Raw genomic sequence first — 26841 nt, 5'->3', positions numbered from 1 at the left:
CAGAAACACTCGTTCACACTGAGAATCTGTCCAGTCACTATAAGAACCTTCCCTTGATCTGAAGAATCTGCTCCTCAATCCAGAGGCACTGACGATTTACTTTCTCGTGCTGATACTTAACTCATTCACTTCAAGACTGATGGAATCGGCAGTTTGAGGTCTGCTCAATGAGGCAATCAGCATTTGTGATCTTGTTTATTTTAATTTTAAGAAAAAGTGAAAGACTGAGACAAACAGTGACGTGTGAAACACTAAATTCATAATATTTTAATTGTATGTGTTAGCGTGCGTGCTGACTCAGGCACTGGGAGAAACAAACAGCTCCATGTAACCTGAAAACATATCAAGAAATCTGGTCCCATGAATTAAGCTACGTTTCCCCTTATATAAGTGAAGCCTGCAGGATAATGACGTTAATCCAGGATATGAGATTGAGTATTCTAAATTTACGGTTGGAGAATATATCTCAAAATGCACCTAGATCACTAATTAATGAGGAATAATAATTACTAGTGCAACACTATGCAGTGCCTTCAGGAATTGCTAAGATATCCACTTTAAGAAAGGCGGTCGTCAACAGATAAACTGCATCGGCCACAAGGTAAGGACTTACACCCTGTATTTGTTATAACACAAACGCTGATATTTCTATGTGGCCGATGCTAGTGAGTAATACCCTGCAAGGTAATGAAGCCAACGTGTAGATGGCTTGTTTTCTTAATGATTTATTCACTAAACTGGGAGTCAAAGAGAACTGGCAAAGAAACTGCAAAAGTTAAGCCAAACAGCTGAAAATGAAAAAATCTGCGGTCTTGACCATAAAGTTGGAATTTGTGACAATTCCTCCCAATCTGGTGACTAAACCACAAAATAATGGTGGGAATACTTTGGACTCTCTCTACACTATTCACTGCTCCGTAGGTGGAACTTAGAAAAAGAAATGCAATCAAAATAACACATCTCTCTCTATGGCCAATAGTGGAATTAATCGGTCAATTGGTCAAGTTTCAGAGAGGTTGCAGAGCACAAAGATTCTAGAATTCTGTGGCTGTTGCTTCTTTCGACATGATATGACTGTGCATTAAGAAGCCTCATTAAAATGAAAAATCTAAAAGAAGACTTGTTTGATTGCTCGTGTAACAATCTAATTACAATTATATTGTTTTAAGCAGGATTACACTGAAATTAAGGCCAACTCTTTCAAGGTCCTATTGAAAGATAATCTAATAAAATATTGCCGATTAGCAGAAGTAACCCCAGCACAGCCAGGGGAAGGAACAATTCATTTTACAGGCATTTGAGGCAGAGAGGAGGTTAAATCGGATCTGTAAGTGAGGAAACCTGAAAAAACAAGGCTGCAATCTGACATATTGGATAATATTCCCAACCCAGGGCAAAAACCACAAAGAGCAACGTAGTGTAAAATGGGTAAAAAGGGGGCAACGGTGGCAGGTTATTATTCTATAAGGGTCTCTCAGTTCAGGTATACCATCTCATTATCTCTTGGCTCTAACAAAGTACAAGGCGTTGGTTTTGGGGTAGTATTTGACATTTTGTTTCTTGTCCATTAGTCCCCCAAATATGATGAGCTCCCCTCGGCCCTGTACAACTGTGTGCAGGCTGGTTTCTGGGGGTCCCACCACTGAGCTGCTGTTAAACAACTTCCACTTTACACGACCTTTTTCCCGAGTTCCCTGAATGTTCAAGGCGTACATCTGCATGGGTTTGCAGTTCATGCTTTGATATAGCGGTTTGCCAACATTAAGTGATTGAGGCGGGTGATGTCCTAGACGTCTGGCAATAGGTGGTAGGGAGTGTCCATCACCTTGGGTGGGGGCTGGACGGGGAGCAGCTGCAGCTTCCGCTCCATTGCTGGGTGAGCTGGGTGAAGACAGCGTAGGGGGGCTCAGTGGGGTGGCCCCACCTTGTGATGAAGAAGAAGGGGGAGATGTAGTTAAGGCCCGGACAGCTTCTAGTCCTCTACGGAGTTCTCCTGGAGAAACCGCCCCAGACAGAGTAGTTGTGATGTGTGGGGGAGTGTGAACTCCATTGGTTTGCTCTGGTGGTATACGACTGGCAGTGTCTAACTCCAACTCCCGTTTTCTCTCCCATGTGCAGTCTGATGCACCCAGACACAAATCTTTCTGCTCAGGCAGTGAGCCCCTACGAATAGGAACTGAGTTAGGGGCTTTGGTGTCATAGCCCTCTGCAGCAGGCAATGACACTACCAGCAAGGGGCTGTCCACGGCGGCTGCTGGTGACAGGCTACCACCATTCAGGACAGGAGACAGACCATCACCCCGTGCAGGGGACAAACTGCCTTCTCTGGAACCACATGTAGTTTGTCTCTGAGCTCGGGGCCGCAGTGTTCCCCAGCGTCCATTCACACAGGGTGCTTCATCAGGGGCTCTAACAGGCGAGTGGGAGCGGAAGTCTCGTGTCTCAGGAGCCAGGGATGGAGGTGTAGCACTGATTGGAGATGGACGAGAGTTCAAGCTGGGACTGAGGGGAGCACGGCCGCTGGGTGCCTGGCTAAAGACCACCACACATTGTCCAACCTGTGCGAAAATAAACCCAGAACGTTACACCTTAAAGAGCATTCAAAGCTATAGAGTATCCCACTCCCATGCACATTGTACAAAAAAAAAAATAGTTTTATTTTAGTTTCTAAAAGCAAGCAGCCCATGCCAACAGAGGCACAATATTCCTTATAAGGAGAGCTCTCTATAATTGCTGTCCTCTTGGCATCGAATACTGGAGGTATGAACAGATCAGAAATGCTCTCTACAACACAAACACTGTTATAGCTTCATGTGAGAGGCCTGGAATACATTTTGAGGGAAAAACTGGAATATGACAAAAGATTTTATCATTTTTCTGTGGAAGCCCCTATATAAAGTCTGATGAGTTCTTTCTGTGCAAAGCATTGTTTGTATATTGTTTACATACATTGTACACAGACATACATTGCTCAGATAGGGACTATGAACCTGCGGCTACCCTGATCTGTAACCTTACCCTGCATGCAGGATGGCACCAGAGTTCAGGGGCACCGTGCTCATCGTTCTCCACTTTAAGCTGCTGCCAGGTCCACGGGTTGGTATGCATGTGAAGTAACCAGGCGTCTTTAAACAGCTGTAAACACACACAGATCAGCAATGTTAAATCAACAACAGCCAGCTGAGAGACTAACGTGAAGGAAAGAGACGAGACAAATAGTGAAAGTAAAAAAAGACCATCTCAGCCAAAAGTAGAATTTTACACAATTGTTTTGTATATAAAAAAAAATAAAGTATTGGGTTAGGTTCAAAAAGTGGAGCAATCAGAAGGAACATTCCACTATGTTTGGACAGAAACACAAAGCACGACAGTTTTTAATGTTAATAAATAATTGGAATTGGTTAACAAAGCAAAATACATTGAAATATGGAGCCTGTTTATTCTGGAGACACACGTAGAGTAACAATAATTTATGGTAAATATACTCACAGCGTTAGGACCTCCACAACCTCCCAGAATCAGAATAGTGTCATTGTCGATAACAATCTGAAAGATGGATACACATTGGGTTAGAACGGATAGAGAATATTGGACAATGTGTAGCCCACTAACACCGAACCCCCACCGAGTCATGTTAACTAACAACATAGAATTAATCTCACGTCTTTCCTGAAAAGTAGCAGGTTAGGTAAGAAAAAAATCCACCAGATTATTATTTGTCGATAAGCAGTATGATATTTATCAACCTCACCTACTACAGTAACATTTAACAGATGAGGATGGAGAGAAAGTCCACTCAGGACACAATGAACCTCACTTCACTTGCTGGCAGCAATGGGAGACACAATGTTGACCAGTCTAGCAGATAACTCTAGTTTTAGGGGGAAGTTAAATAAAGGGATTAACCAACCATAGTAACTAGGAAGTTCTGTAGAGATATTTACCTGAGATTGTCCTCCTCTGGGGTGGGGACAGGGACCAGATATTTTGGGTTTTGACCATGACCATTGTTCCAGATCCAGTATCCAGACATCGTTACTCCTGTATTTTGGGTAAAAGGTGAAAAACACAAGACCTTACACATTAAAGCATGGAAGAGGTAAGGACAGCCGGCAGTAATGTAAGTTCTCTGTTAGGGCCATGACGACACCGAAACGGGACTTGGCACCTAGGATTTGTCAGAACCAATCGACTCTGACTGTGCTCACAGGCTGCAAATGGAGTGTATGAAGTTTGATAGTAGTGTGGGAGAGCGGCTGATGAGGTGTGAGACTATAGCTAGCCATGGGTGATTATCTGTTGCAAATAAACATTTTGTCTGCCACTTAATTCGATGGAAATATATCCATGCATTGTTTATATATTGCGACATGCAATATGTTATTTTCATGTTGGGTAAATATTTCCTTCCGGTCTAAAAAGTAAGGAATGTGGATCAGGAGAAAGTAGCAGTTAAAAGATTACTTACATTTGTCGAGCTCCCAGCGAACCCCCAAACACAATCATTTTATCGCCAATGACACATGACGAATGTCCAGCCATAGGAGGGGGCCCGTGAGTTGTCACTATACAATTCCACCTTGAAAGAAAGAATCAGCATTGTTTTAGAATACCCTCAATGGACTTGAAAAACAGCAAATGCTAAATGTGCCCTTTCTGGTTTAAATCATTTCATGTTATTCATTTTTAAACAGAGAAAAGTCTAAAAACGGGTATGCCATTAAATATGTGAATGGTCTTGCCATTTTGGTCCACGCTTACCAATTCTTGGAGGGTGAATAAGTATGGATTTCATCAAAGAAGCGTTCAGGTTGATGGAGCGGATAGGGGCTTGGGCGGGTCCACCCTCCAAAAAGAACTAGCAGTTCTTTGTACACCACAAGCGTAGCTCCAGCCTTGGGTGAAGGGTAGGATCCTGGAACAGAAACCATGCAAATTAACCTTCTGTGTGCCAGAGGTATGACTAATGCAAGGCTTTCACCCCATTCCCAGAAATGTAATTCCATTTACATGCTGCATAGCGAGTGGAGCTGTGCTGTAGCATACTACATCCATACATTAAAGATGATCGATCTCTCCTGATCATTTACTTAGAGCATGTAGTCTGCCTGTGTATTCAGTAACAATTTAACAGCCATTCCGCCTATCCCCTTCATGACTTTACCCTGTGAGATTAAATCTAAATGTGCTTTTATCAATTTTTAGGATCTCAGATTGTCAAGTGCCCAATATTTAAATAGAAATAAGTAAATAAATTAAAAACCCATCACAACTAAAACAAACTGCAGCAGGTTCTGGCACTCAGTAGGGGCCCAGCACCGCATAACTAGATTAAAAAAGCAGATATTTAACTGGGCTCACAGCAAGACAGTTAAATAGCAGCCAAAAAACTCATTCATCGTACATTGCATTACAGCAATTGGCTACAGTTAATAGCTGAGAAATAGATCTATTTAACCATCCAAGTGTTAGAGGTCTATGTATCTCTCATATGCCGTAGGTAGCTTTTCCAGACTACAGAGGGTGCTCAATCTGACATGGCTCATCCCATTAACATTCCAAATTCCGTTGTCACTGTGTGCTGCCAATGCGGAACTGACACTGCAATGCATTCAGAATTAACAACTGGACCCTCAAGAATAATTGTGTTAATAAGAGGAATGGAGACGCAGGCCCTGAACCAGTATAGCAGGATCCGCAGACACTATAAATGAAGATTTGGTGAATGCGGTCACTTGGCATAGTGCCACACATGTAATTAAACAGAAACATTGCCTTCTGGGAATCACATTTGAAATTGGTGTAAAAATACAAAGGGTGTCTGAGGGGAATTAATACACTAAACACATTACTTTCACCCTCAGGACTGGCATACTAAACCTATAAACGGGGATTGGAGCTGTGCGTATGCTCTGACATTAACCCAACATATAGTGATATTATGGGTTCAGCATACATAACCCTGATCAGGATGTGCCCACTTCAAACTATGCTGGACAGTGAACAGGACCTTCTACCAACCATGCTGGGTAGCCGCTCAATGTATCCAGCTCTCCAAGCATTGCTGGATAAAGGCTACATTTTAATTGTGGGTTTCTAAATGGATTTTTTTTTTACAAAGGTTGGTAAGCTGAGTGTACAGAGCAGCAAAGTTCTTTGTTACTGCAGCTGCTGTGGACTACATCTCCCATGATGCTCAGCTGAATCCTAGTCTGGTCTCTTAAGAGGCACAGTTCACAAATAATATGCTGAGTTTATACTTTGAACAGATAATTAAAATAAAGCTGTCATTAAGGCAAACCCCCATAACCCTCAGCAGCATTTAGCTTGGTAGACGTTGGCTTAGAGTCATGAGAGAGCTAAGTGAGGCTCAGTCAGAATCATTGCATTAATAATGGTATACTGCCAATATATGTGCCACGGTAAATAAGGAGACAGGGACACAGGCCGGACAAGTCAATACATTGCTGGCAGAAAAAGCATTCGCTAAAGCAGTGTTAATAGAAATTCAGATGATCTCAGGATTACAGGAAATAAACCAGTGAGAAGTGTGTGGGGCAGCATTCCTTTTTCCCAGCCATTCCAAGGACTGTTTACCCTGAGATCTGGTCCATACTCTCGGCCTGGGAACGGCCTCACTCACACTGCACACACCGACAATGATGCAGGCAGGAGGGGCTGTGATCGGGAGCAGAGCAGCTTCAGGAAGAATTCTCAGAGAATGTGCACATACAACCAAGTCACCAAGATATTTGGGGGCCACAAATCCTCAAACAAGTCAAACTCACAAAATGGAAAATTCTTTCATTTTCAGTAATTTAGATCAATGATGGCGATCAATGAAAGCAAATTTACAAATGTCAGTTTGTGTCAAAGTTCTCATGTTTAGCTCTAGGGAATAAGAGGTGAGGTACTCAGCCGCCCCCATCGCCATGTTTAAAACTGAAAGCAAAAGCTTTCCACATCCCCAGTAACCATCTATTAAACCTCCATCCACATCCCCAGTAACCATCTATTAAACCTCCATCCACATCCCCAATAACCATCTATTAAACCTCCATCCATATCCCCAATAACCATCTATTAAACCTCCATCCACATCCCCAATAACCATCTATTAAACCTCCATCCACATCCCCAGTAACCATCTATTAAACCTCCATCCACATCCCCAATAACCATCTATTAAACCTCCATCCACATCCCCAATAACCATCTATTAAACCTCCATCCACATCCCCAGTAACCATCTATTAAACCTCCATCCACATCCCCAATAACCATCTATTAAACCTCCATCCACATCCCCAATAACCATCTATTAAACCTCCATCCACATCCCCAATAACCATCTATTAAACCTCCATCCACATCCCCAGTAACCATCTATTAAACCTCCATCCACATCCCCAGTAACCATCTATTAAACCTCCATCCACATCCCCAATAACCATCTATTAAACCTCCATCCACATCCCCAATAACCATCTATTAAACCTCCATCTACATCCCCAATAACCATCTATTAAACCTCCATCCACATCACCAGAAATTCTCCCCAATGTAAAAACCCCAATTCACATCGCCAGAAATGCTCCCCAATAGTAAACCCCAATTCACATCACCAGAAATGCTCCCCAATAGTAAACCCCAATTCACATCAACAGAAATGCTCCCCAATAGTAAACCCCAATTCACATCACCAGAAATGCTCCCCAATATAAAAACCCACATAGAAGATAAGAACTCTCTCAAAGCCAGTGAAGGGTTTAATTGCCCCCAGTAACACTATCCTATATTAAGAGAGCACAAAGTAGGGTGCCCCCTTATAAAAGCAGGACGTATCTTTCTGGTTAAATCCTGGTTTAAACGTGTAATCATGGAGCCTCAGGGAGCTGCAGGCTAGCACCAAGTACTTCACAGGCTCCTGCACTCAGTCGGCAATGACGGTTGGCACATTAATACCACAAACTATCACCCATGACCTGGAGTAGGTAAGCGCAAACAAACTCTGGGATCTGCGTGATATTTAAATCAATCTTAGTCTCAATAAGGGCCATTGTGGTACTAAATGGAACATCTGAACCTCTAAAATGTAGCCGATTCATGTGACCCTGTGAGATGTAGAATATGCTTTAATAGTTAACCTTGTAGGTGCCTTTCCTTGTGACCTGTAGTATGTGTTTCACAATCTTTGGGAGAAATCTTCATGGTTAGTGCTCAGTGCCCAATCTCCCTTGCCTCTACCTAAACCACATGTTGTAACACAGCAACATTGGGCATTCTTCCAGAATGAGCTAATAACTGGAAGCCAAGCTGCCTGTAGCATGGCATTGCCCGGGAAGGAGAAGGCAGGGTGGGTTTGTGGTTAGAACCCCTCCCGTGGGATACTTTTGCACAGTGCATTCTCAGGGTGCATGCGGAGAATTAAAAAAAAAATATCCCATTAAAAACTGTCCATGTGAGCAGCCAGCCCGTCATACACTGTGACAAACATGTTAATAAAAGTGAAATCTCATCTTCCAAACAATCACACTTGCTGATATCCTGACACACCTTAAGGAGAGATTACAGAGAAAAGAAAAACAATGAAGAAACATTAAAAACAACAGTAATCACGGCTACTGTTACAAGCAGAAATCGGTCTTCACTGCCCGCAGAGTTCCATTTCTTTGTTGGACTGGAATCTGGACAGAAAGGGTGATTTCAAACACGCGTATCTGCTCTCAGATAGACTCAATAACTGCAGAATCACTGGCTCCGAACATCACCAGTGGAAATAGAGCCAAGACAATCGTACACGGAGTCAACAGATTCAATTGTTCATTAGTACACTGCCTGTTAACACAAGTCAAATAAATGGGGCACATGAATTATTCCATCATCGTCTTTCTCTCCAAGGGGCACAGTGAACATAGCCATGCAGTGGATGGTCAGTGAGTATCGAGAGTACCTCCAGTAACCTGTGCCTATATAACAAAGAGGGAGAATTTGACACCTAAGCCATGCCAAAGTGCTGCTGTGTAAGGACGGGTACTCATCAGAACTATCCCCAAGAAAGTTGTGAATTATTGAGCCCAGAGGAGGTAATGCTGGCAGTGTGGCACATGGTTCATGGGAACTCACCTGAAGCCAGGGGTCGGATCCATTCTTTGCTATTCAGGTCCAGCCTCCACAAGTCATTAAAGGCTGCGTTACAGCTACTTTGCGTGCAGCCCCCAAACACATACATTGATTGATTGGAGTCATAATAGCATGCACCTGGATAGGGAGCAAAGAACAGTTATTCACTGTATATACAGAACCACACACAGACTGATCACAACGAACAGTTATTCACTGTATATATATGGAAACACACACAGACTGATCACAATGAACAGTTATTCACTGTATATACAGAACCACACACAGACTGATCACAACGAACAGTTATTCACTGTATATACAGAACCACACACAGACTGATCACAATGAACAGTTATTCACTGTATATACAGAACCACACACAGACTGATCACAATGAACAGTTATTCACTGTATATATAGAAACACACACAGACTGATCACAACGAACAGTTATTCACTGTATATATAGAACCTCACACAGACTGATCACAATGAACAGTTATTCACTGTATATATAGAACCACACACACACTGATCACAATGAACAGTTATTCACTGTATATATAGAACCACACACACACTGATCACAACGAACAGTTATTCACTGTATATATATGGAAACACACACAGACTGATCACAATGAACAGTTATTCACTGTATATACAGAACCACACACAGACTGATCACAACGAACAGTTATTCACTGTATATACAGAAACACACACAGACTGATCACAATGAACAGTTATTCACTGTATATATAGAACCTCACACAGACTGATCACAATGAACAGTTATTCACTGTATATATAGAAACACACACAGACTGATCACAACGAACAGTTATTCACTGTATATATAGAACCACACACAGACTGAGCACAATGAACAGTTATTCACTGTATATATAGAACCCCACACAGACTGAGCACAATGAACAGTTATTCACTGTATATATAGAAACACACACAGACTGATCACAATGAACAGTTATTCACTGTATATATAGAAACACACACAGACTGATCACAATGATCAGTTATTCACTGTATATATAGAACCACACACAGACTGATCACAATGAACAGTTATTCACGGTATATATAGAACCACACACAGACTGATCACAATGAACAGTTATTCACTGTATATATATATGGAAACACACACAGACTGATCACAATGAACAGTTATTCACTGTATATATAGAACCTCACACAGACTGAACACAACGAACAGTTATTCACTGTATATATAGAAACACACACAGACTGATCACAATGATCAGTTATTCACTGTATATATAGAAACACACACAGACTGATCACAATGATCAGTTATTCACTGTATATATAGAACCACACACAGACTGATCACAATGATCAGTTATTCACTGTATATATAGAACCTCACACAGACTGAACACAACGAACAGTTATTCACTGTATATATATAGAAACACAAACAGACTGATCACAATGAACAGTTATTCACTGTATATATAGAACCACACACAGACTGATCACAATGAACAGTTATTCACTGTATATATAGAACCACACACAGACTGATCACAATGAACAGTTATTCACTGTATATATAGAACCACACACACACTGATCACAACGAACAGTTATTCACTGTATATATATGGAAACACACACAGACTGATCACAATGAACAGTTATTCACTGTATATATAGAAACACACACAGACTGATCACAATGATCAGTTATTCACTGTATATATAGAACCACACACAGACTGATCACAATGATCAGTTATTCACTGTATATATAGAACCTCACACAGACTGAACACAACGAACAGTTATTCACTGTATATATAGAACCTCACACAGACTGATCACAACGAACAGTTATTCACTGTATATATATGGAAACACACACAGACTGATCACAATGAACAGTTATTCACTGTATATATAGAAACACACACAGACTGATCACAATGAACAGTTATTCACTGTATATATAGAACCTCACACAGACTGAACACAACGAACAGTTATTCACTGTATATATAGAACCACACACAGACTGATCACAATGAACAGTTATTCACTGTATATATAGAACCACACACAGACTGATCACAATGAACAGTTATTCACTGTATATATAGAACCACACACACACTGATCACAACGAACAGTTATTCACTGTATATATATGGAAACACACACAGACTGATCACAATGAACAGTTATTCACTGTATATATAGAAACACACACAGACTGATCACAATGAACAGTTATTCACTGTATATATAGAACCTCACACAGACTGAACACAACGAACAGTTATTCACTGTATATATAGAAACACACACAGACTGATCACAATGATCAGTTATTCACTGTATATATAGAACCTCACACAGACTGAACACAACGAACAGTTATTCACTGTATATATATGGAAACACACACAGACTGATCACAACGAACAGTTATTCACTGTATATACAGAACCACACACAGACTGAACACAACGAACAGTTATTCACTGTATATATAGAAACACACACAGACTGACCACAATGATCAGTTATTCACTGTATATATAAAAACACACAGACTGATCACAATGATCAGTTATTCACTGTATATATAGAACCACACACAGACTGATCACAATGATCAGTTATTCACTGTATATATAGAACCTCACACAGACTGAACACAACGAACAGTTATTCACTGTATATATATGGAAACACACACAGACTGATCACAATGAACAGTTATTTACGGTATATATAGAACCACACACAGACTGATCACAATGAACAGTTATTCACTGTATATATATATGGAAACACACACAGACTGATCACAATGAACAGTTATTCACTGTATATATAGAAACACACACAGACTGATCACAATGAACAGTTATTCACTGTATATATAGAACCACACACAGACTGATCACAATGAACAGTTATTCACTGTATATATAGAACCACACACAGACTGATCACAACGAACAGTTATTCACTGTATATATAGAAACACACACAGACTGATCACAATGATCAGTTATTCACTGTATATATAGAACCTCACACAGACTGAACACAATGAACAGTTATTCACTGTATATATAGAAACACACAGACTGATCACAATGAACAGTTATTCACTGTATATATGGAAACACACACACACAGACTGATCACAATGAACAGTTATTCACTGTATATATAGAAACACACACAGACTGAGCACAATGAACAGTTATTCACTGTATATATAGAAACACACACACAGACTGATCACAATGAACAGTTATTCACTGTATATATAGTACCACACACAGACTGAGCACAATGAACAGTTATTCACTGTATATATAGTACCACACACAGACTGAGCACAATGAACAGTTATTCACTGTATATATAGTACCACACACAGACTGATCACAATGAACAGTTATTCACTGTATATATAGTACCACACGCAGACTGATCACAATGAACAGTTATTCACTGTATATATAGTACCACACACAGACTGATCACAATGAACAGTTATTCACTGTATATATAGAAACACACACAGACTGATCACAATGAACAGTTATTCACTGTATATATGGAAACACACACAGACTGATCACAATGAACAGTTATTCACTGTATATATAGAAACACACACAGACTGAGCACAATGAAGTTATTCACTGTATATATAGAACCTCACACAGACTGAACACAACGAACAGTTATTCACTGTATATATAGAAACACACACAGACTGATCACAACGAACAGTTATTCACTGTATATATAGAACCACACACAGACTGATCACAATGATCAGTTATTCACTGTATATATAGAACCACACACACACTGATCACAACGAACAGTTATTCACTGTATATATAGAAACACACACAGACTGATCACAACGAACAGTTATTCACTGTATATATAGAATCACACACAGACTGATCACAATGATCAGTTATTCACTGTATATATAGAACCTCACACAGACTGAACACAACGAACAGTTATTCACTGTATATATAGAAACACACACAGACTGATCACAACGAACAGTTATTCACTGTATATATAGAACCACACACAGACTGATCACAATGATCAGTTATTCACTGTATATATAGAAACACACACAGACTGATCACAATGAACAGTTATTCACTGTATATATAGAACCTCACACAGACTGAACACAACGAACAGTTATTCACTGTATATATAGAAACACACACAGACTGATCACAACGAACAGTTATTCACTGTATATATAGAACCACACACAGACTGATCACAATGATCAGTTATTCACTGTATATATAGAACCACACACACACTGATCACAACGAACAGTTATTCACTGTATATATAGAACCACACACAGACTGATCACAATGATCAGTTATTCACTGTATATATAGAACCACACACAGACTGATCACAACGAACAGTTATTCACTGTATATATAGAACCACACACAGACTGATCACAATGATCAGTTATTCACTGTATATATAGAAACACACACACAGACTGATCACAATGAACAGTTATTCACTGTATATATAGAAACACACACACACTGATCACAATGAACAGTTATTCACTGTATATATAGAACCACACACAGACTGATCGCAATGAACAGTTATTCACTGTATATATAGAAACACACACAGACTGATCACAATGAACAGTTATTCGCTGTATATATAGAACCACACACAGACTGATCACAATGAACAGTTATTCACTGTATATATAGAAACACACACACACTGATCACAATGAACAGTTATTCGCTGTATATATAGAACCACACACAGACTGATCGCAATGAACAGTTATTCACTGTATATATAGAAACACACACAGACTGAGCACAATGAACAGTTATTCACTGTATATACAGAAACACACACAGACTGAGCACAATGATCAGTTATTCACTGTATATATAGAACCACACACAGACTGAGCACAATGAACAGTTATTCACTGTATATATGGAAACACACACAGACTGATCACAACGAACAGTTATTCACTGTATATATAGAACCACACACAGACTGACCACAATGATCAGTTATTCACTGTATATATAGAAACACACACAGACTGATCACAATGATCAGTTATTCACTGTATATATAGAACCACACACAGACTGATCACAATGAACAGTTATTCACTGTATATATAGAACCTCACACAGACTGATCACAATGAACAGTTATTCACTGTATATATAGAAACACACACACACAGACTGATCGCAATGAACAGTTATTCACTGTATATATAGAACCACACACACACTGATCACAATGAACAGTTATTCACTGTATATATAGAAACACACACACAGACTGATCACAATGAACAGTTATTCACTGTATATATAGAACCACACACAGACTGAGCACAATGAACAGCAGGCAGCTAAACAGTGAAGATCAAGAAGCATCCCCTGCATGGATGTCACCAGAAGGGGATTCCACAAACACAAAACCGCATGTTACAAAAAAGGCCAGTAACATAAACAGGTCAGCTTCTGTCAATCAAATTGCTTATTAGTGAGTTTTAAAAGATAAACAAACCGTTACCAAAAAGGGCCTGTAAACTAAGCACCCAGCATGCGAAAGAGAAGGAGGACCTCAGAACAGGTAACTGGGTTTGGTCTTTAGCCCTTCACCTCCAGTGCATTGTGGGACTGCTGGCTGTACTGAATGCAGCATTTATACTACACGACCATAAATGCAGATTATACAATACGTTCATCAGACTTTTATCTAGTCCCAAATCCTGCACAGAAAATGGACTGTTATAGCCATGACTGTGCTCTCACACTTCATACAATACACACAAATAAAATGCTGTGTTTCAATGAAAAGCAATGATTTATTTAAGAAATCTTTGCCTGTTCTTGCAATGAGAGGTCAGGAGCCAAGCCACTCTGAATACTTGCACTGCTTCTATTCTGGTGTAACGGCCAATATGTCCATGGAAGCAGCTAATCTCTAAAATCATGTATAAACAATCATTAATCTGCCCTGATGGCCACAGCAGCCACCGGAAGAGGAATGTGTTTTGGAGAATGTCCCATACTATACGATTTGCAAGTAGCTGTGTGAGCTCCGGAGCTCTCCTTGAGATTTGTAGGCACTATTTTAAATAACGTTACTAAAAGCAAACTGCGCCACGTACTGTGGGAAAAACGCTGAGTAATTGGAGTTCCTGGGTAGGGGTACGTCCGACTTTCCCACTGGATATTCCCATCCTGGACTGCCTTTATAAATCCATGATAGCACTGATGGGCAACTCCTGGAAAAGCAAGAAACCATATAGTTAGTTTCAGAGACAGACTGGAGCCCCACATGCTGTTTATAGTTGGCACATCAATCTGTCCACTACACCCTAAATAACTTACCCCATAGTTTTTATTCTAGCATCTATGTTCCATAATGTGTATAAGGGACATGCACACATTGTTCTCATATACATTTATTTTTTATAAAATTAGTTAATACAATATTAAGTACAATGCATAATCAAAGCTTTATAAACTGACATACACAAACATATTGGTTAGTCACTATTACAATAAAACTGTGGCCTTTTTATACTTTATCCCACTGCCTTAGGACCACAAACATTCTATTGTAATTTCACATACACATACAGAACATTCATTGTAATCACAACTCATTGTAAGGGGTAATCACACCACTGTGAAGATAAGGTGTCAAATAGGAAAAAAGTATTCCTGATACAATGAAACAAGGGGTTAGCTCCAACTGCTTTCACTAGCCCATGGTTCGTCAACCTGGTCCCTACCGCCCACTAGTGGGCGTTTCAGGATTCCAGGTGGGCGGTAGGGATTTCCAGGTTGATCGGGCCGGTGCGAGCCGGCGGTACCCGTGCGACTGGGTACCGCCGTGACCATTTGCGGCTCCGGCCCGCCCGGTAAACCGCCGGGGCCGCCTTCCAAAGTGTCCATCGGGTGGCCCATGCTGTCAGGGCCACCCGATGGATGCGGATTGTAAGGGGGCCCGGTCAGCGCTGGGCGCTTTAACAGCGCGACCGGGCCCCCTGTGATGACATCAGAGCTGGGAGGAAGTGATTCCCCGGTCACTCCTCCCAGCTAAAACTGAGAGCCGCGCGGGAGGAAACACCAGGGAGTCAGAGTGGGAACTCTGACTCCCATCCACCTGAGCCACCACTGGACCCCAGGGAAAGTCACCCTCCTGCACCTTAAAGGTAGGAAACAGGAGGGTGACTTAAATATGAAGTGTGTGTGTGTGTTTGTTTGTGTGTGTGTGTCTTTGTAGGTATGTCTTGTGTGTGTGTATGTGTCTGTCTGTGTATATGTGTGTGTGTGTGTCTGTATGTGTCTTTGTATGTATGTCTTGTGTGTGTGTGTGTGTCTGTCTGTGTATATATGTGTGTGTGTGTCTGTATGTATGTGTGTCTTGTCTTTGTATGTATGTCTTGTGTGTGTGTCTGTCTGTGTATATGTGTGTGTGTCTGTCTGTATGTATGTGTGTCTTGTCTTTGTATGTATGTCTTGTGTGTGTGTCTGTCTGTGTATATGTGTGTGTGTCTGTCTGTGTATATATGTGTGTGTGTGTCTGTATGTGTCTTTGTATGTATGTCTTGTGTGTGTGTGTGTGTGTGTGTCTGTATGTATGTGTGTCTTGTCTTTGTATGTATGTGTCATTGTATGTGTGTCTTGTGTCTGCATGTGTGTGTGTCTATGTATGTCTGCATGTGTGTGTGCATGTCTGTGTGTCTGCATGTGTGTGTGCATGTCTGTGTGTCTGTTTGTATGTATGTGTCTTGTGTGTATGTGTGCCTGTCTGTGTCTTTGTGTGTGTGTGTGTGTGTATGTGTGTCTTGTGTGTCTGTATATGTGCCTGTCTGTGTCTGTATGTATGTCTTGTGTGTGTCGTATGTGTCTGTGTGTCGTATGTGTCTGTCTGTATGTATGTGTGTCTTGTCTTTGTATGTATGTGTCATTGTTTGTGTGTCTGCATGTGTGTGTGTCTATGTATGTCTTATGTGTGTGTGCATGTCTGTTTGTATGTATATGCTGCGAGACTAAATATTTGATATCTGGTTCGATTTTCGTAAGGAACAAACGAAGGTCTCTTTCAGTGATATTCAGACGACTTCTCTGTTTGCGCATAATATGATTTCTCATTTGTGCGTCAGCTCATCTCCTCTCCCTCCTCAATTCCCCTCCCCACCTTTTTTTCCCCTTTTTTCTATTTTTTAACCATCCTTATAGCAATGCCCAGTAGGAAGGCTGAGCTAGGTAGCCCACTTACTATAGTCCACTATAACATACACACAAGACACACACACACACACACACAGGACACACACACACACACAGGACACACACACAGGACACACACACACACACACAGGACACACACACACACACAGGACACACACACACACAGGACACACACACACACACAGGACACACACACACACACAGGACACACATACAAAGACAGACAGGCACACATACGTGTGTGTGTGTGTGTATGTGTGCCTGTCTGTGTCTGTGTGTGTGTCCTGTGTGTCTTTGTGTGTGTCCCCTGTGTGTGTGTGTGTCTGTATGTTATAGTGGACTATAGTAAGTGGGCTACCTAGCTCAGCCTTCCTACTGGGCATTGCTATAAGGACGGTTAAAAAATAGAAAAAAAGGGGAATAAAAGGTGGGGAGGGGAATTGAGGAGGGAGAGGAGATGAGCTGACGCACAAATGAGAAATCATATTATGCGCAAACAGAGAAGTCGTTTGAATATCACTGAAAGAGACCTTTGTTTGTTCCTTACGAAAATCGAACCAGATATCAAATATTTAGTCTCGCAGCATCAACCGCAAGGATCTCATTAATCACTAGTAAAGGTAATTTCAATTTACTTTATTGTTTTCTCATTAAACGTTATAAAGTTAAAATCCTTATAAACCTGCATTAAGTAGAAATAAAAAGATAAATACGTACATTTATTTTTTTTAAAAACACCCCCCTTTCTTAAAAATATTCCGCATTTGCGCGAAAACTGGTGGGCGGTAAGGAAATTTTTTCAACCAAAAAGATGCATTAGTGGGCGGTAGGTAGAAAAAGGTTGACTACCACTGCACTAGCCGAAGGCTGGCTTAATCATGGAAGTTCTAACGTGCCATCAGTTAGAGATTCACTACATGCAGTTCTATAACAAGGTAGTGGCTGACTGATACTGCGACACTGTGTTGGAATAATGAGAGGAGAGATTTCGATGTGAATGCTTCAGCTCTAAAAGAGTCTGCTGTAAAAACCGCAAAGCAACAGATTGTGCAACCTTCCCAAACTCTTACTTAATTTCTATTTACCCTTAAAAGGAAGCAGACCTGAAAATTGGGCAGAGAGCCATAAAACAGACATAATTCCACAGGCAAGAATACAAAATTCTCAAAAAAAGAAAATAAATACATTGAAGTTTAACCACTTAAGGACACATGCCATGTCATGATTTCCTTTTATTCCAGAAGTTTGGTCCTTAAGGGGTTAAAGCAGATGCCGGCCAGAGAGACCGACGACTTAGCCTTCCTGTAGACTGCAGTCAGTTACAGCTGTAGGCATTTTTTTAAGGAATATAAAGAAATGTTTCACTAATGTCAGGGGAGGTTCCCATACAGTGTCTAGCTCAACATATGCAGAAGAAAAACAGTAAATGGGCCTTTTAGTACATATTGGAGATAATTATTAAACTAATAACAAGCGATGGTTAATGCAGTCATAATGATCTGTTCTTTAGGGATCCTCTTAACAAAGTTCAAATAAAGCCCACGCTGCTAGCCTGGACTAAAAGGTTACCGCTGTAGAAAATTCCTCCTCTAAGTGATCTCTGGGAAGGGATAACATTAGGGGACTGCTGTAACATCTCAGATTAAACATTAATCACAGACATTTCGGGAGAGCAATGCATACAACGCTTGAGTGTCTCTGCACATGTACAAGAAGAGAGAAACCTCTCTTCCCTATCAATCTGTCAACCTGTCTGTGGGAAAAAAAACTCCTTGCATGGTGCCTGAGCTGTGTTAGGGCTGATGGGCAGATTTTGACTCATCAGTCTCTACAAGACTTATAACAACTGGTACTCTGTTCCGTTTACTTCCATTCATGATGGCTGCACACATCAGCCATGCAACCACTGTTATTAAGGTTTTAAAGGGTCACTCCAGCCTCCAAGATCACTTCTGCTTCTACAAGTGGTCATGAAGCAAGGAATCTGGATGTGCAGATTTTCTTATTGAAACACTACACATAAAAAGATATCTGAACTTTTGTGCCGGGTTCTGGTTACACCACCGGCACAAATGACTCAGGCAGCTCAGTTACAGACTGCCTAGTGTTAGGTCTCTGCAAAACATATGGGAGCACTCCTGCAAGTGGAAGCCTATATGTCCCCCCTCCCCATCTCCCTACATTCATGTGTGTTATTTTTTATTTTTGCTCTATGAAGAGCATTTGATTGGAGCAGAGAGACAGAAGAAGTGATGCAGCGTGATGATGCATGGGGCAGGTTCTTCACCAATTAGTAGCAATTCTATTTTGCAGATAAAATGAATGGACCTGCTGACTAAATTGCAGCTACACCAAATGGAGCTATAAATCCATGCATACACACGCCGAGTAGAAAAGGTGTCAAAAGCACAGTCATAATTTATTACAAAGATATCGATAGTTACACAAAGGCTAAGCCTTATATATTCTAAAACCAACACCGGCCCGGGTATACATAACCAATCTAATAGTATACTAAAACGTCAACAAAGGAGGTGAAGGAAATGAATTCCCTGACAGGTATTCTGGAGGATTTAAAAAAAAAAAAAAATCGCACAATTGGTTAACAGAAACAAAGCCAAAAGCAGATGATTTGTAAAGAAGTAATAACCTCCAAACTAGGTGAGTTTGAGTCCTTTTGCATCTGTGGCAGACAACAGACCTACCAATAAAACAAAATGAAACTCCTTGTGTGAAGAAACCACACACTTTATTCATTAACTTTGATTTTTCTCGTTCGGTAGTTAAAACTACCGAACACAGACCAACCCCTGGCTCATTATCTACAAAGAAAAACGCAAATTAAGTGCTCTCCTTGTGTGGCACGAAAAGAGGCAGCGGTACTTGGTCGTCGAGTGACTGGAACTAAAATCGGACACTCGACTTCCCAAACGCCGATCGACTTCACGAATGCCTGCTTCTTTTCACCAACCAGCCAGGAGAGCGCTATTCGGTAGTTTTGTATGCAATCGGTCAAATTATGACCTTCATGGAAATCCCAAACCCCTGAAACAATCTGGTTGATTTTTGGATATGTTGGTCCCCCAAATCGGGGTTTCCAGGGGAAATTACTTTTGTAGGGGTTTCCATGGGTTTTAAGGTACTTTCTGGGTTTTGTTGAAAAGTATGGTTTTTTTTTTTGTGCCTGGAGATAATGGAGTTTAGTACAATCCTTGACTCAATTATCTCCCACGCACAGGGGAAGGATTACCCTATTTATGTGGGAGTGTCCTGGACCTGAGAGCCAATGTACTTACAGTATGTATTTTGTCATAGTCCCCTCTCAGGTCAGTTGAGAACGCCCCTGGAATGTCACTGTAAACCCTGTGCATGGGTACTTGCATTAAAATGGGCCAGTTTGCCTGAATAAATTAATTCCTGTTGTACCCTTCATCTAGTTTAGGCTGATGTTTGGGTCTCCGTCTGATTTGCTTGGTGAATTTACTTGGATGCTGTATTTCATCTGGAGAACGTTCGAATCAACACCCGAACTGCGAGCTATAATCACTCAGCCTCTAGCACTTCGGGAGGAAAGGAACTAACGGGTATCTGAAATACCAGCGTTTGTTACAACTAGCTTACCTTTATTCATTAGCAGTTGCTCACCTGCCAATTCAACATTTATAAACATGTGTTAAGCATACATTAATGTTGCACATTTTATATTATAAAGTATAATATTCGAGAGAAATCTCTGTGTCAACTATAAAATAATATAGAATCGGTACTGACAAATTGACACTGCTGGCATAAGGATTGGAAGTCTGGTGATTACAAGCTTAAGTGGGGCATTTCCCGTACTAAAAATCATATAAAGACTTTAAAAAGGCTAATATCATGAATCATCCTAGGTTCCCATATTAATTACTCAAGTGAGAAAAGCACAGAACTAGTGCTGGCTCATAAAAGGTGTACAAACTGGAGTGGAGACCTAGGTATTGGTTGCATAGACAGAGTGAGAGTAGGGGCACTGTGTCTATGAGTGGTAGTGAGGTACCTTAGCCTAGCCGGTTAAACTTTAGCCAATGTTTGAGCTAAGCGTACTAAATGAGATCAGCTACACATATGAATGTAGAGTACAAAGTTAGGGTGATTCTGCTAATGTAGAGTGTGTGTAGGCTCTAGAAGCTTGTATAAAGCATTGTGTGTGCGTCCAGGCTGGATTAGGCACAAAAATGTGTGTGGGTGCGTTTCAGCGTGTCTACCATGTGAGTGGCATGAGAGAGAGAAAATAACATATCAACACTGGCTATGTTGGGAATTTCTGTGCAGTCGCCTGGGCCCATAGTAGCTAGCTTACCTTTAATGAGTCTGTACCACTGTTTGCACACCAAAGCTGCAGTCTTGTGCTCCTGATATGGAGACAAGAAGGACAGGATGTATTCCAGCACCTCCTCCGGTAGCTCTGACATGGAACGGTTATGTCTGGTCGGCTGTTTCCGAGGATGTGGCTCATAGTCTTGTTCCATCGTTCCTTCTATTCCTTCCACTGCGTCAACAGCCATGAATGCGTCGTCCTCACTGTCAGAGGAACTAGCCATAGCATCCCACGGACTGTCTGCAGAGAAAGACAGAATAAGTTAATAGGGACCAGGGGGTCACAAGCAGCATGGCTTTCCGAGGTCACCCAAACCAAAAACACGTTATATGTAATTTTATGGTATGTATAAAACAGGCTCACATCATTGGGAAATTTACCAGCAAAGTTAGCAATGCCAAACCAATATTTTAAGTAAAACCTTGTAGCCCAGGGCCTTGTAAAGATAGTGTCCAATTCCAGTACATAAGGGCTAGAGCAGGGGTAGGCAACCTTCGGCTCTACAGATGTTTTGGACTACATCTCCCATAATGCTTTTACAGCCATATTGCTGGCAAAGCATCAAGGGAGATGTAGTCCACAACATCTGTAGAGCCGAAGGTTGCCTACCCCTGGGCTAGAGAAACCTTTTTGCCGGAAAAAAAATATAGTCTGTAATAATAACCAAAACCCCTGTCTCAAGTAGGGAGGATCTGCAAACCTTATAACCATGGCTGGTGATGGAACCCGATTAAAAATAAGTGGGAAATAGCAACCCTTGAGAAATATAATAGAGAGAAGATCACACCAAGAGGTCTAAGGTTTTCAAAGGATCCTTCCTTTGACCAAGAGGAAGAAGACTTTATGACCGAATGGAATAACAAATTAGAGAGTTTTTCTTTTGGATTAATGGACTTAATTATTGAGAGACGCCAGCATAATCTGGCAAAACTAGATAAAAAAATTGATGAACTACAGAATTATCTAATAAACAATACCTCCTCAGAAGAATATACCTCTATTACAGAGGATATAAAAGACAATTTAGAAAAAATGGAAAAAACTGTAATTGAAACAAAAAATAGAAAATATTTGAGGGATAAAAATGATTATGCCAATAATAGAGTCAGGACATACTCCAAATATAACTATAATAATGTAAATAATTTCCAAAGAACAAAGTACCCTAAAAGAAACATTCCTGATAGAAGTATATCTTACTATCCAAATACCCACAAAGGTCTCTCTGGTAGGAGGCACTCTAATAGTGACACTCCTTTTCATAAAGAACCCCAAACTAAAACAATGAATAGATCAAGTTATAAAGCGGAGGCTAACTATAGCTATGGTAGAAGAGACGTCGTCTCTCCCAATAAAAAAAGAAATGACCACTCTGATGGAAGGGACACATATAGATGGAAAAAACAGAGTGTGCATTTCGACAAACGCCAACCATATTTGAATAGACCTGAGAGAAAAAAGGAGGATAATGTTCCTCTATATAACAGATTTGCACACCTAGACCGTTCACCAAGACAGGAGGATTTTTGGGAACTTCAGGAAAGGGAGAGATACAAATGCTCCCCATTAGGAAAGAGGCGGAGATCCATAGAGGAAGGGGAATTAGAGGAGGAGTATCTCTACAAAAGAGGAAAAAGAGACAAAAAATAATTAAGAATGGTATCTTTAACCTCACAAATAGAGTGCTCTCCAAATCCCAACAATCATTACTTGAAAAGGGCCTTAAATTTGCCCCGACTAGAACATTAGATAAATTCAGCACCTATTTGGACCTTAACAGGTTTAAAAGAAAAATGTGTTTAAAAAAATTCTTTCATAAGAAACCATCAACAAGACCTATGCCAAGTGAAATAAATGATGAATTTGTGCATACGGAACTTAAAGAGAAATCCAGTTTTTTTCCCAAGTTTTGAATCTCTGATGAGATGTCAACATTTGAAAAAAATGGTTATGAGGGATATTAAACGTATCAAACCTATTGGGAAGAATGAATATAATCTTACCTTTCAAGAAAGAGACAGTCTAAAGAAGTTCAAAAATGACAACACACTGGTCATTAAACCGGCCGATAAGGGGGGGGGGGGGGAATTGTCCTTATCGAGAAAGATGATTATATTGCAGAATCCAATAGGTTACTTGGTGACACTACAACATACATTGTTTTAAATAAAGACCCCACTAGTGAAATTAAGGTCAGTTATACTAAATTGCTAGACAAAGGCAAGTTAGAAGGTATCCTGAATAAAAAAAGAATCAGAATTTCTAAACATCCATCATCCCAGGATCCCTGTTTTCTATTACTTGCCAAAGATCCATAAGCACATCACCAAACCCCCTGGGCGCCCCATCATCTCAGGAATAGGATCTATATCGAGTAGGCTTTCCCAATACATCGACCAATGCCTACAGCCTATAGTGAAGAACTGTAAAGGTCATCTAAAAGACACCATTAATGTCCTGCAGGTCCTTAAAGATGTTATATGGGATGATGAATGCTCCTTGTATACCATCATACAACATAATAGAGGATGTGAAGCGACAAAGTTTTTCCTCGAGAGATCTGGACTTTTTCCACAATCTCAGATTGATTTCATTTTGGAGGGAATCAATTGGATACTCCACAATAACTATTTTTGGTTCAGTGAGGCATTCTATTTGCAAATCTGTGGAACGGCGATGGGCACCAGGTTTGCACCCAGCTACGCCAACTTGTTCATGTCATACTGGGAACATCAGTTTGTTTTTGGTGACCGTAGGTGGGATGCAAACCTGGTGTCCTATCATCGTTATATAGACAATATTTTTTTTGTTTGGAAGGGCAGCAGCGAGTCCCTTGATCTCTTTTTTTCATGTGTTGAGAATAATGATTGGGGTATCAAGCTTACCAGAAATAGCAGTAAGAACTCTGTCGAATTCCTCGACCTCAACATTTTTATTGAAAGTAACACCATCAAGACCAGTACCTTCTTTAAGAAGGTTGATGTAAACAGTTACATCGAGGGCAATAGTTGCCATTACTCACCTTGGCTCCTTAACGCACCTAAGGCACAACTTCTCAGAGTAAGACGTAACTGTACCGATATTGCTATGTTTCATAAACAAGCACAAAAAATCATGACGGACTTCATAGATAAGGGATATGATAGACAGTTACTCGACAGTGCTTATGATGAGATAAGTCTTAGAGAAAGAGAATCCCTTTTAAAATATAAAGTGAAACCTACCACCTCTGCAGACAGTGAATTGGCCTTTATTTGCGATTTCAACATACAGAGCAAACAAGTTAAAAAAGTAATCCATAAACATTGGCCTATCCTTAAAAATGACGAGATACTAAACAAACACTCTCCTACCGGAGAAACCCAAAATTATCTATAGGGGAGTATCTAATTTAAGAAATAGTCTTTCCAATAACAATTCGACCAGAGCTAAAGAAGTGCTAAACCCCTTTAATGAATCTAAAGGGTTTTATGGTTGTGGTGTTTGTGGGGCCTGTAGGCACACCAATAACCCTAAAAGAACAATTAGGGAATTTGCAAATCCCAATGATCTTAATAAGAACTATAAAATAAAGGACATTATCACCTGCCACACCAAAAGGGTAATTTACATGCTGACTTGCCCATGTGGCCTCCTATACATTGGGCGGACAATACGCCCTCTGCAGGTGAGAATACAGGAACACGTCAGAAATGTGAAAAATGGATTTATTAAACACAGTGTATCACTTCACTTCAAAAATATGCATAATAGTGATCCAAAAGGGATACAATTTAAGGGCATCCAAAAGGTAGTCACAGACTGGAGAGGTGATGACTTGGTGAGGAAAATGGGTAAGGCTGAGATGAAGTGGATATTCGAATTGGACACTCTACACCCTAGAGGTCTTAATCTTGATTTTGAACTTTGCCATTTTTTATAAAACATTTTTTTTTTCCTTTTCCTCTTCATCTCAGCCTTCATATGGTTCTCACTATGATGAAATATATAAGTCGTAATTTAATTTATCGACACATTTTTTTTAATAATTGAATTGATATTGTATCCCTTTAAGACAATAACACCACTTAAGATTTATATATACATTTGAGTAATGTATGTATATATTTATTAGAACAGGATACTTCATATGGATGACACACGTCTGCAATTTACGTTTCTATTCTACTAAACACCAATTGGGTGTATATCCCTTTAAGACAGCATCGTTATTGAAAATTCACCTATGTAATCAACATCCTAGATATAAGATTGAAAAGACAATTTATTTATACAGCTTAATATAGGTGGCTGTATTCCTTTAAGACAGCAGTGTCACTGTAAATTTTCTTATATATTTAAGAACCTAGATATAAGATTAAAACGACCATCTATTTACACAGCCGAATATAGGCTGTTGCTTAATATAAAGGATTAAGTTTATCTCCTTTCAAACATACTCTTATTGGACTTATTGTCTTATTAATAGACCTATGTAACCAAGATGTTGAATTGATCCCTGTGGCAAACCTAGCCACTTGGGACTGCCTAAGATAGAATGGTTGTGCCTATTTTCTGTTGTGTACTGCGCTCCGGTATAGTGTGGCGTCTCCGGCTATGTTTAATTTATGCTGTACTGTGTATGTCTGTTCGAATCCTCCCCATCCGTTAGCATTGCTATTAAAACTGACTAAGTTGTATATTTTGAAGTAGAAAGGTAACGGTTTATGTCCTCGTGGTTTTCATTACTGTATGTTACAGCAGGGGCTGATGGGAGGAGGACCTGGAAACGGTAGTCTCCCTCCAGTCCCCTCAACCAAAACCCCTGCTGCCCATCTTTGGAAACCCCTGTTAAGTGACCTGCTATAAATATCCGTTTTTTTAATAAAGTGACAGTTGAGTGACCTGCTTTAAATATCAGTCTTTTTGAATAAAGTGTCTGTTGACTCTCAGACTGTGTTTCGTCTGGTTCTTGGGAGGATTTGGGAATATTGCCTGCTTCCAGCTTTGTACTTGGATTATTGTGTTCTA

At 40.2% G+C, this 26841-nt stretch overlaps 1 protein-coding gene across 1 annotated transcript in view; it reads right to left on the bottom strand.

Annotated features, from left to right (window-relative positions):
• Window positions 1–237: 237 nt before the first annotated feature.
• The window catches only part of FBXO42 (F-box protein 42), a 52010-nt gene continuing 25406 nt past the window's right edge, over window positions 238–26841 (bottom strand). The window contains exons 2-10 of the mRNA XM_063435408.1: window positions 21814–22071; window positions 15380–15496; window positions 9127–9261; window positions 4762–4915; window positions 4469–4579; window positions 3945–4041; window positions 3490–3546; window positions 3019–3135; window positions 238–2558 (exon numbers count right to left, since the gene is read on the bottom strand). Coding sequence (XP_063291478.1) covers window positions 1497–2558; window positions 3019–3135; window positions 3490–3546; window positions 3945–4041; window positions 4469–4579; window positions 4762–4915; window positions 9127–9261; window positions 15380–15496; window positions 21814–22054 — 2091 coding nt within the window. The 5' untranslated portion in view covers window positions 22055–22071 and the 3' untranslated portion in view covers window positions 238–1496. The remainder of the gene's footprint in view (window positions 2559–3018; window positions 3136–3489; window positions 3547–3944; window positions 4042–4468; window positions 4580–4761; window positions 4916–9126; window positions 9262–15379; window positions 15497–21813; window positions 22072–26841) is intronic.

Source organism: Pelobates fuscus, chromosome 11 (genome assembly GCF_036172605.1).
Source record: "Pelobates fuscus isolate aPelFus1 chromosome 11, aPelFus1.pri, whole genome shotgun sequence".
Taxonomy (NCBI): Eukaryota; Metazoa; Chordata; class Amphibia; order Anura; family Pelobatidae; genus Pelobates; species Pelobates fuscus.
The sequence above is the reverse complement of the archived record's forward strand: the minus strand, read 5'-3'. Positions and strand labels throughout refer to the sequence as shown.